Source organism: Schistocerca cancellata, chromosome 4 (assembly GCF_023864275.1).
Source record: "Schistocerca cancellata isolate TAMUIC-IGC-003103 chromosome 4, iqSchCanc2.1, whole genome shotgun sequence".
Classification (NCBI taxonomy): Eukaryota; Metazoa; Arthropoda; class Insecta; order Orthoptera; family Acrididae; genus Schistocerca; species Schistocerca cancellata.
Window position 1 is genome coordinate 818808694 of NC_064629.1, and position 13082 is coordinate 818821775.

The 13082-nt window shown below is 42.3% G+C and overlaps 1 protein-coding gene across 15 annotated transcripts in view; it reads right to left on the reverse strand.

Moving 5' to 3' along the window:
* The window catches only part of LOC126184838 (battenin), a 236288-nt gene that overhangs the window by 52939 nt on the left and 170267 nt on the right, over window positions 1-13082 (reverse strand). For all 15 annotated transcript variants that reach the window (XM_049927431.1, XM_049927430.1, XM_049927445.1 and 12 more), the window contains one exon: window positions 5937-6082. In XM_049927431.1, coding sequence (XP_049783388.1) covers window positions 5937-6082 — 146 coding nt within the window. The remainder of the gene's footprint in view (window positions 1-5936; window positions 6083-13082) is intronic.

Here is a 13082-nt window from a genome sequence, read left to right on the forward strand (position 1 = left end):
GCGAAAGACATTCCGGAGGGCTGAACGGAAAGCCTCTCCAGTTTGTCTGACGAACCGGTTTCAGGCTCTGTCTCAGGCTGATACCGATCTTCGGCCGGACATGGCTGCATGTCCTGTTCCAGAGGTTGCCCCTCAGTCTGCAAGATCCGGGCGGTCGCAGAGGGTGGGCTTACTGGTAGTTGGGAGCTCCAACGTCAGGCGCGTAATGGGGCCTCTTAGGGATATGGCAGCAAGAGAGGGGAAGAAAACCAATGTGCACTCCATGTGCATACCGGGGGGAGTCATTCCAGATGTGGAAAGGGTCCTTCCGGATGCCATGAAGGGTACACGGTGCACCCATCTGCAGGTGGTCGCTCATGTCGGCACCAATGATGTGTGTTGCTATGGATCAGAGGAAATCCTCTCTGGCTTCCGGCGGCTATCTGATTTGGTGAAGACTGCCAGTCTTGCTAGCAGGATGAAAGCAGAGCTCACCATCTGCAGCATCGTCGACAGGACTGACTGCGGACCTTTGGTACAGAGCCGAGTGGAGGGTCTGAATCTGAGGCTGAGACGGTTCTGCGACCATGTGGGCTGTAGATTCCTCGACTTGCGCCATAGGGTGGTGGGGTTTCGGGTTCCGCTGGAAAGGTCAGGAGTCCACTACCCGCAGCAAGTGGCTACACGGGTAGCAGGGGTCGTGTGGCGTGGACTGGGCGGTTTTTTAGGTTAGATGGCCTCGGGCAAGTACAGAAAGGGCAACAGCCTCAAAAGGTGCGGGGCAAAGTCAGGACATGCGGGGACCAAGCAGCAATCGGTATTGTAATTGTAAACTGTCGAAGCTGCATTGGTAAAGTACCGGAACTTCAAGCGCTGATAGAAAGCACCGAAGCTGAAATCGTTATAGGTACAGAAAGCTGGCTGAAGCCAGAGATAAATTCTGCCGAAATTTTTACAAAGGCGCAGACAGTGTTTAGAAAGGACTGATTGCATGCAACAGGTGGTGGCGTGTTTGTTGCTGTTAATAGTAGTTTATCCTGTAGTGAGGTAGAAGTGGATAGTTCCTGTGAATTATTATGGGTGAAGGTTACACTCAACAACCAAGCTAGGTTAATAGTTGGCTCCTTTTACCGACCTCCCGACTCAGCAGCATTAGTGGCAGAACAACTGAGAGAAAATTTGGAATACATTTCACATAAATTTTCTCAGCATGTTAGGTGGAGATTCCAATTTACCAGATATACACTGGAACATTCAGATGTTTAGGACGGGTGGTAGGGACAGAGCATCGAGTGACATTATACTGAGTGCACTGTCCGAAAATTACCTTGAGCAATTAAACAGAGAACTGACTCGTGGAGATAACATCTTGGATCTACTGATAACAAACAGACCCGAACTTTTCGATTCTGTAAGTGTAGAACAGGGAATCAGTGATCATAAGGCCGTTGCAGCATCCCTGAATATGGAAGTTAATAGGAATATAAAAAAAGAGAGGAAGGTTTATCTGTTTAGCAAGAGTAATAGAAGGCAGATTTCAGACTACCTAACAGATCAAAACGAAAATTTCTGTTCCGACACTGACAATGTTGAGTGTTTATGGAAAAAGTTCAAGGCAATCGTAAAATGCGTTTTAGACGGTACATGCCGAGTAAAACTGTGAGGGACGGCAAGAACCCACCGTGGTTCAACAACAGAGTTAGGAAACTACTGCGAAAGCAAAGAGAGCTTCACTCCAAGTTTAAACGCAGCCAAAACCTCTCAGACAAACAGAAGCTAACGGATGTCAAAGTCAGTGTAAGGAGAGCTATGCGTGAAGCGTTCAGTAAATTAGAAAGTAAAATTCTATGTACCGACTTGACAGGAAATCCTAGGAAGTTCTGGTCTTACGTTAAATCAGTAAGTGGCTCGAAACAGCATATCCAGACACTCCGGGATGATGATGGCATTGAAACAGAGGAAGACCGCATGGCAGTTCCTTCTCTAAATCCTCGCACAAATTAAAAAAATGGCTGACATCGAAATAAGTGTCCAAGGAATAGAAAAGCAACTGGAATCACTCAACAGAGGAAAGTCCACTGGAACTGATGGGATACCAATTCGATTCTACACAGAGTACGCGAAATAACTTGCCCCCCTTCTAACAGCCGTGTACCGCAAGTCTCTAGAGGAACGGAAGGTTCCAAATGATTGGAAAAGAGCACAGGTAGTCCCAGTCTTCAAGAAGGGTCGTCGAGCAGATGCGCAAAACTATAGACCTATGTCTCTGATGTCAATATGTTGTAGAGTTTTAGAACATGTTTTTTGCTCGCGTATCATGTCGTTTTTGGAAACCCAGAATCTACTCTGTAGGAATCAACATGGATTCCGGAAACAGCGATCGTGTGAGACCCAACTTGTTTTATTTGTTCATGAGACCCAGAAAATAGATACAGGCTCCCAGGCAGATGCTATTTTCCTTGAATTCTGGAAGGCATTCGATACAGTTCCACACTGTCACCTGATAAACAAAGTAAGAGCCTACGGAATATCAGACCAGCTGTGTGGCTGGATTGAAGAGTTTTTATCAAACAGAACACAGCATGTTGTTATCAATGGAGAGACGTCTACAGACATTAATGTAACCTCTGGCGTGCCACAGGGGAGTGTTATGGGACCATTGCTTTTCACAATATATATAAATGACCTAGTAGATAGCGTCGGAAGTTCCATGCGGCTTTTCGCGGATGCTGCTGTAGTATACAGAGAAGTTGCAGCATTAGAAAATTGTAGCGAAATGCAGGAAGATCTGCAGCGGATAGGCACTTGGTGCAGGGAGTGGCAACTGACCCTTAACATAGATAAATGTAATGTATTGCGAATACATGAAAGAAGGATACTTTATTGTATGATTATATGATAGCGGAACAAACACTGGTAGCAGTTACTTCTGTAAAATATCTGGGAGTATGCGTGCGGAAAGATTTGAAGTGGAATGATCACATAAAATTAATTGTTGGTAAGGCGGGTACCAGGTTGAGATTCATTGGGAGAGTCCTTAGAAAATGTAGTCCATCAACAAAGGAGGTAGCTTACAAAACACTCGTTCGACCTATACTTGAGTACTGCTCATCAGTGGGATCCGTACCAGATCGGGTTGACGGAGGAGATAGAGAAGATCCAAAGAAGAGCGGCACGTTTCGTCACAGGGATATTTGGTACCCGTGATAGGGTTACAGAGATGTTTAGCAAACTCAAGTAGCACACTCTGCAAGAGAGGCGCTCTGCATCGCGTTGTAGCTTGCTCGCCAGGTTTCGAGAGGGTGCGTTTCTGGATGAGGTATCGAATATATTGCTTCCCCCTACTTATACCTCCCAAGGAGACCACGAATGTAAAATTAGAGAGATTCAAGCGCACACGGAGGCTTTCAGACAGTCGTTCTTCCCGCAAACCATACACGACTGGAACAGGAAAGGGAGGTAATGACAGTGGCACGTAAAGTGCCCTCCGCCACACACCGTTGGGTGGCTTGCGGAGTATAAATGTAGATGTAGATATCACTGTGTCCTCTCTAGAGTGCTTAGGTCCAAGGCTAAGGATTCTTTGGTGCCTAAAAGAAAGGGTTTAATAGAGATCTCTTTTCAGGACAAAAATGTCAAAAACTGAATTTTCATCATAGATTAAAATTGTGTGCCACATCTCTGATTTCCATGGCACACACTCCTTCATTTGAGAACTGTTCACTGAAGGCAACAATCCATATTCAAGCACTACTATCACACAGTTTTAATCAGTGGGAAAGGTTTATTTCACCGCACACTTCATGTGAGGATAAAAGTTTCCTTTTGCAATTTGATGGAAAAACTTTGCTTGCTGGGTCTCATCAACACCTTGAAGCACATGTCACAATTAGTCATAAAGGTCCAAAACCTGCATGGATGGAATCCATGAAAGAAGATATTATCCCAACATACTGCTTAGACATTCTCTGCAGACTGTCTGTTCATAAAGTCACATTTGGCACTGAACAGTACTGAAACTGTGTAAGAAAAGAATGAATAGTGTGAATGAAAAATAAAATCAACTAAAGAAAATATCATACAAAAAGAGTGATTCAATTAGGGCTACAGTAAGATGAAGAGGACTTGCAAACAAATCGGTGTAAAAAAGAGAGAAAGGGAGTAGCATAGTTTACTTACTTTATTTAATACTATTTGGGTCTACAGCCACACTGTTTATGAATATACACTCCTGGAAATTGAAATAAGAACACCGTGAATTCATTGTCCCAGGAAGGGGAAACTTTATTGACACATTCCTGGGGTCAGATACATCACATGATCACACTGACAGAACCACAGGCACATAGACACAGGCAACAGAGCATGCACAATGTCGGCACTAGTACAGTGTATATCCACCTTTCGCAGCAATGCAGGCTGCTATTCTCCCATGGAGACGATCGTAGAGATGCTGGATGTAGTCCTGTGGAACGGCTTGCCATGCCATTTCCACCTGGCGCCTCAGTTGGACCAGCGTTCGTGCTGGACGTGCAGACCGCGTGAGACGACGCTTCATCCAGTCCCAAACATGCTCAATGGGGGACAGATCCGGAGATCTTGCTGGCCAGGGTAGTTGACTTACACCTTCTAGAGCACGTTGGGTGGCACGGGATACATGCGGACGTGCATTGTCCTGTTGGAACAGCAAGTTCCCTTGCCGGTCTAGGAATGGTAGAACGATGGGTTCGATGACGGTTTGGATGTACCGTGCACTATTCAGTGTCCCCTCGACGATCACCAGTGGTGTACGGCCAGTGTAGGAGATCGCTCCCCACACCATGATGCCGGGTGTTGGCCCTGTGTGCCTCGGTCGTATGCAGTCCTGATTGGGGCGCTCACCTGCACGGCGCCAAACACGCATACGACCATCATTGGCACCAAGGCAGAAGCGACTCTCATCGCTGAAGACAACACGTCTCCATTCGTCCCTCCATTCACGCCTGTCGCGACACCACTGGAGCCGGGCTGCACGATGTTGGGGCGTGAGCGGAAGACGGCCTAACGGTGTGCGGGACCGTAGCCCAGCTTCATGGAGACGGTTGCGAATGGTCCTCGCCGATACCCCAGGAGCAACAGTGTCCCTAATTTGCTGGGAAGTGGCGGTGCGGTCCCCTACGGCACTGCGTAGGATCCTACGGTCTTGGCGTGCATCCGTGCGTCGCTGCGGTCCGGTTCCAGGTCGACGGGCACGTGCACCTTCCGCCGACCACTGGCGACAACATCGATGTACTGTGGAGACCTCAAGCCCCACGTGTTGAGCAATTCGGCGGTACGTCCATCCGGCCTCCCGCATGCCCACTATACGCCCTCGCTCAAAGTCCGTCAACTGCACATACGGTTCACGTCCACACTGTCGCGGCATGCTACCAGTGTTAAAGACTGCGATGGAGCTCCGTATGCCACGGCAAACTGGCTGACACTGACGGCGGCGGTGCACAAATGCTGCGCAGCTAGCGCCATTCGACGGCCAACACCGCGGTTCCTGGTGTGTCCGCTGTGCCGTGCGTGTGATCATTGCTTGTACAGCCCTCTCGCAGTGTCCGGAGCAAGTATGGTGGGTCTGACACACCGGTGTCAATGTGTTCTTTTTTCCATTTCCAGGAGTGTATTTTGTAGCTACATTTTCCATAACTACTTGGACATTTATTACAATGTGACAAGTTTCAAGAACACTTGTCTCATTTGGAAATTTACCTCACTCCAGTAATTTTTTGTCCCAGTAATGTTACTGTCTGTCTGCTGACTTACATGTACTTAATCCGACCACTGCTCAGTGAACATCAAACGTATTCCATGAGGTGTCAGTCTGCTGAATTCTGATTAACTCCATTAAATTCTAGTATTATGACAAGAATTCAGAGACTGCAAAAGTTAACTTTTAAGTATCTTGGAAAGAAATAACACAATATACTTACTGAACATAGAATGGAAGAAATGGTGCAATCAGTTTGACAAAAAGAGCTGGCAATATATCAGCTAATAAAATAGCTGCTGTTGAAATCTCATTGCAATCACGAGACTGACTGACATCTGAAGACGTAGCATTTGATGGCTCTTGCACCTGTAAGATTAAGATGCAATATAAGCCACGTGTAATAAGTGAAACACAGATCCTGTGCTAATGCTAAGGTGTATACAGATATTACTGAGAGGTGTAAAATCATTAAATAATGACTCTTTCAATGTAATTCTCTTGACAGTATTTGGAATGTCAAAGACGACAACAAAATTAAGTCAGACCCAAGTATACTGCCACCAGAAAAGGGACCAGGGACCAGAACTTCCATGGTTAGGCAGATTGCAGCCAGCAGATTTTAGCTGAAAAACTGGTCTCCGGCAGGTTACAATGTCCACAGGTGATGGCTGCACATTGTGACTTTGGCCACACTGATTACTCTAGTAATTTAACTTAGAAAACAGTCTCACGCCATGATGAGACAGCAGTCTTTCAAGACACACTCAAGGTTAAAGCTTGAGAACCCTTACATGGACAAATTAAGCAACCGTACTGGACCCAACATAAGGGGCACAAACTGTAGTATGAGCCTGACAACTAACACGAACCACACAAAGACAAAAGTGTCTGGTTGAACAGTCTAATATAGTTGAAAGACAGTTGCAAGATTTCATGGCCAGAAGGTGCTGCAGAAGTTGCTATTACCTGGAAAGTCTGCATGCCAAAATTCGATTTTTTTTTTTAGTATCACTGTACAGAAAAGAAAGCCTTGAGACAAAAGTGGCAATTAATTTAACTGGTCAACATATTGCCAAACTTAATAGTTAATTAACCAGACTACAATATTTCAAAAATGAGACCACTGCTTCTTAAAAATATGAGAGCTAGTTCTCCCTCTGGGTCATACTTGGGGACATACAGGACCTACAAAAATACTCTCTTACATTCTAAGGACATGTTAAAATAATTAAACAAGTTAACATATAGTTTTAGTAGTAGTAGTAGTAGTAGTAGTAGTAGGAGTAGGAGTAGGAGTAGCAGTAGCAGTAGCAGCAGCAGCAGCAGCAGCAGCCACCATCATCATTGCCATTGTTCTTGTCGCTGCTGCCACTGCCAGCACCATCATGGTTTAGATCTATGGATATATTTTAGTCCATCAGTCCGCTTCTTTCTCTGTATTTCTGAACATCTTTTCCATATTGGTCAGTACTTGACAGTTTGTTTAGGTACACACTCATTCTCCACACAAAGAAGATGGTTCAGCCATTACATTTCAGCTTGGAATACATTCTAAGATTCTATGACAGATGGTAGTCAAAGATATTGGATGATAGTTTTGTGGATCACTTCAACCACTCTTCTTGTAGACAGGTGCAACCAGTGCTCTCTTCCAACTGCTGGGCAAATTTTTTTGTTTGAGGTATCTGTTATTTTGTTGTTAAAAGAAGATGCAAATTCTGTATATAGATCTGACAGGGATTTCCTTTGTGCCCTGGAGCTTTGTTTAATTTTAGCAGTTTCCGCTGTTTCTAACTGCCACTGACACTAATACCCACATCACTCACCTTTGCAGTTGTGCAAGAGACTATACAGTGAAGTCAATAACAGCTATGAATATGTATCGTGGAAATTAGGAAACCACTTCTGCTGTATGAAAATCATTTTTTATTGGACAGTTGTTCAAGAATTAAACTGGTGCACAAATTTTCTGGTCTTTACCAGGTTTCAGCTAAATTAATCTAGCCTTCTTCAGAAGCATAAAATTACTATAACATGCCAGAATAAGGCACAGTCAAGATTAAAATTAAAACCTATAGTACCTTGGTACCGTGGTACCAGAATTGTCAGTGCCAACATTAGTTGCCGCTGCCAACTGACCATGTGGTGAAGGGATGCCGGGGCTGGACTTCAGGTAACTAGTTTTATTTGACATGGTACCATGGTACTATAGGTTTTAATTTTAATGTTGACTGTGCCTTACTCTGGCATGTTACAGTAATTTTATGCTTCTGAAGAAGGCTAGATTAATTTAGCCAAAACCTGGTAAAGACCAGAAAATTTGTGCAACTGAGGCTGATTCCTCAAAATATTAGTCTATCAGAGTTGCTGACGGGGCTGCAATATGCTAAAACTTCTTACATCCATTTTCAATACCTTTCTTATGACCATTTGTCTGTTTGTTTAATGATTAGCCTATTATAAAAATAAATCTTTTGAAAGAATGTGTAACCCAGAAAAGCCAACAACTGCACAATTTGTAGTGAATTAAGCTTTAAAGTATTACCTGCACATGTCTAAATAAAAAATAAAGAAAAGACAACTGACTCCAGTTAGATTCAAATGCTCATCCTTTACATTCATAAACTGTCACCCTATCCACTAGCCATTGAAACAGATGTGAGACACTCATCCTTGTAGTATTTCTACTGATGTGGAGGTTCTTACACTTCAACTGTTTCTACATGCTCAAATAATGATTTTCATATGAAATTATATGATGAGTTAAACTGCAATGAATCTCAACATATACTGTATCCGGAATATCATATTGCTTCTACTTGATGATGTAAGCAGGAAGCTGAAGTTCACAGACCAGCACAGTTGTGAACAAGGCACTTCTGAACTTCGACTCTAAATTATTTGTGCCGGGGAATCGTTTTGCCTCTCATTGTACATATCTAGCAAGTGCTTGGTAAATTATTCTTCTAAACTTGAGTTATGGTTATTCTACATACTCCTGCCTATAGTGAAATTTTTCACATTTCTTCTGTAGATATGGTGCTACTCCTTCTTTATCTAGTTCACTTATATGATTTCAATGGGTCTCCACAAGACAGTTTTCCAACACTATTGTTCTGATTTTGGCACACCTCTGTGAGCACCTAGCTAACTTTCTCTTGATGTCTCTGTTGTATTTATATGTTATATTGCAGTTGACACAACTAAAGTCTGATATTTGTCTGGCACAGGTGTCACCTCAGCATATTTTTAATCTTATAATTTCCTTTCCCTTAAATAAAATAACTTTAGTTTCATTAAAATTTTTTAAAAGAATTCACTTCTGTGCAGATTGTTCCCTTATTTTGAAATAAATACTTTATTTCATTATTAGCAATTAGTTATTTTTTGCCCCTTGGGAATTCTCAAGTTACATCAGAATAAAAATAATTGTTTGTATGAAATAATGTTGCCTACAGCTGTCATTTCTTTCTTTACTCATCTATGACTGTACAATTGCGATCTTACATTATTAGCAAGCATCTTATTAAACCCAAGTACCACACTTCATTGTACGAGGAATTAGTTAAAAGTGATACATAATAACAAGTCATTAATACAACTTACTTTATAAACCATTAATTGATTGTCCATTATGCCATATAAGTCTCTGGATCTGTATATATATTTAAATAGCAACCACTGCCATTGTCTTTCAGAATGCTCATGGTGCAGTTGTCATAAAATTCATATTGCTAGCACCATTAGTGTGGGTGCAAATCTCAGTTTTCAAAATTACATATAGTTCATGTACCATTGCACTCAGAATACATATTATGGCCAAACCATGTTCACTCTGGGCATGGGACTATGGAAACACTGTTGCAAATATGTTATGCTAAAGTATACACATCCATGCAAAGACAATGTACATAGATGATGCAAATGGGTTTTTTCTTTTAATTAATTAGATAGTTCTGTCATGTTACACGGATCATCTACATCTACATTTATACTCTGCAACCCACCTTGCAATGTTTAACGGAGGGCAATCTGTGAACCATTGTTACTTCCACCCTTCCCTGTTCCATTTTCAAATGGTTCACAGGAAGAGCAATTGCTGGTAAGTCTCTGTGTCGACTCTAATCTCTCTAATTTCACCCTCATGGTCTTTTCACAACATATACGTAGGAAGAAGCAATATAATCATTGACTCTTCTATGAAAGTACACTCTCAGAAATTTAACAGTATACCACACCATGATGCGGAAAGCCTCTCTAGCAGCATCTGCCACTGGAATTGGCTGAGCACCTCTTTCACACTTTCACGCTTGCCAAATGAACCTATAACAAAATTTTCTCTTCTTCTTCTTTGCATTTTCTCCATTTCTTCTATCAATCCTATCTGGTATGGATCCCAGACTGATGAGAAATATTGAAGTATTGGTTGAATGAGGGTCTTGTAAGTTACCCCCTTTGTAGATGTTCTTTACTTCCTGAAGATTCTTCCAATGAATCTCAGTCTGGCATCTGCCTGGACTGTCATTAGTTTTATGTGGTCGTTCCATTTTAAATTACTCCATATGCATACACCAAGCAGTTTATGGAAGTGATTGCTTCATGTGATGGTTCCACAATCATGTATTCATACAATAATGATCTTTCTGCCTAATCATGCACAACACATTACATTTGCTTGTGTTGAGCGTCAACCACCAATCCTTGCACCAATCATCAATCCTCTGCAGGTCTTCCTGCATTTTGCTACAATTTTCTAGTATTGCAACTGTTTGTATACGACAACATAACCTGAAAAAAGCCTTAGGGAGCTTCTAATGTTGTCTACTATGTCACTTACAAGTATTGTGAATGTAACGAACTTATAAAACTCCCTTGGGGTATGCCTAAAGTCACTTTTACATCTGATGACTCCTCTCCATTGAGAATGACACACTGAGTTCTGTTTACAAGAAACTCTTCAGTCCAATCACAAAGCTGGTCTGATATTTTGTATGCTCATATTTTGTTCATTAGGTGGCAACTGAATACCCTATGGAAGTCAAGCAACAAGGAACCTACTGCCTTCTGGGTCTCGTGGATAAACAGAGCAAGCTGGTTTCACACAATTGTTGTTTTTGGAACCCATGTTGATTCCTACGCAGGACATATTTGATCTCCAGAAATGTCATAATATTGGGCAGGAGCCACCCATTTGGAGAGAAAACAATGAATTATTGTAACATTGTAATTTTTTAAATTCAGCTTCTGTTCTCTGAATTGTTTGCTGTCCACAGTCCCAGCACATGATGCTGGCCTAATCGTGATTCATATGGTGTGGATTGCTGACAGACTGATGCCTTGGTAGAGTGTCAGTTGCATTCTTGGACCAACAGAGCTACAGAGAAGAATCATGTGGGGTCTCGGGTGCGGGTGAGACATTTCACTCTCTTAGTTTCTGCCTTCCAATCTGCTAACATGTTCCTCTCCACTGGAGTGGCCTCCTCCAAATGAATGGTGACTGCTCTGGGTGCACCGTCTGAACCCCTTTATAGTGAATAAAGACCCACTAGGGTTTCTACCAGGTTTTTACTTGTTGTGTTCTATCAAGCAACTATCCCGAATCTCCACTTAATGATCCATTCTTGCCCATCCTGCATGATATGCGAGTATAAAACATTTTCAAAATTCTAAAACTGACCAACATCAGAGATATGGGCCTATTGTTTTGTGTACATGTCTAATGACCCTTTTTGGAAAAGGGAATAACCTGTACTGTTTTCCAATAATCAGAAACACTTCAGTCCTCCAGAGACCTATGGTACACTGCTGCTAAGAAGAGGGGCAAGTTCTTTTGCATTCTCTATGTTGAATCGTACTGGTGTCCCATCAGGTCCAGTGGCCTTTCCTCTGCTGGCCAGTTTCAGTCGCTTTCCTATACCATGGTCATTTATTTTGATATCAACCTTTTTGTCATTTGTGTGATGATTTAAAAAAGGTACTACAGTGTGATCTTCCTCCGTGAAGCAGGTTTTGAAAAAGAATTTAGTATTTCTGCCTTTTCTGAGTCTTCCTCTGTTTCACTGACAATATGTTCACAGAGTGTCTGGACAGATGGCTTCAATCAATTTACATCTACATCTCCATCATTCTCCGCAAACCACCTAATGTTGTGTGGCAGAGAGTGCTTTTGGTACCATTATCTTATCCCTCCAACCCTGTTCCACTCGTGAATAGTGTGTGGGAAGAATGATTGTCAGTAACCCTCTGTATTGCCTCTAATGTCTCATCTGTAACATCTGCCCGTGGAGTTTATTTAGCATCTCCGTAATGCTCTCTCGCCAGCTAAATAATCCCATGATGAAACATGCTGCTCTTTGTTGGATCTTCTCTGTCTCCTCTATCAGTCCTACATGATAGGGATCCCAGGTAGATGAACAATACTCAAGAATTGGGCAAACAAGCGCCTTATAAGCCACTTCTTTCGTGGATGAGTTACATTTCCATAAGATTCTTCCGATGAATCTGAGTCTGGTGTCTGCTTTTCCCACTATCTGTTTTGTATGGTCATTCCACTTAAGATCACTCTGGATAGTTATGCCTAGATATTTTACAGCAGACATTGTCTCCAATTGTCATCAATAATGTGGTTATACAGTAGCAGATTTCTTTTCCTATGTATCCACAATATGTTACATTTATTTACATTCAGGGTCAACTGCCAGAGGTTGCACCATTCATCAATTCTCTGCAGGATGTATTGCAAATTCTTACTATCTTCTGGTGTTGCTATTTTGGTATAAACAATTGTGTCATCTGCGAATAGCCTTAAAGAGCATCCGACGCTTTCTATTATATCATTTACATATATCGTAAACAGCAATGGTCCTATCACACTTCCCTGTGGTACTCTGTATGTTACCTTTGCCTTTGTCAATTTAGTTCTGTTAAGAGCAACGTGTTGAGTGTTATCGGCAAGGAAGTCTTGAATCCAATCACAGGTCTGCTCCGATACTCCATAAGCTAATATTTTTTTGATTAAACAGCAATGCGGGATGGTGTCAAATGCCTTACTGAAACCAAGGAACGTGGCATCAACCTGAGGGCAGTTGTCCATGCACTGTGGATCTCACTGAGGAACAGAGCAAGCTGAGTTTCACAGGATCATTTCCCAAGAAAGTCATAATTCTTGAGCATAAAACATGTTCCATAATTCTACAACAGATTGACGTGAACAATATAGGTCTGTAATTGTGTGGATTGGTCTTACAGCCTTTCTTAAAAACGGGAATGACCTGCACTTTTTTCAGCCATTTGGTACCTTTTGTTGCTCAAGTGATCCATGACAAATTACTGCTAGAAGGGGAGCAAGTTCTTTTGCATAATCTTT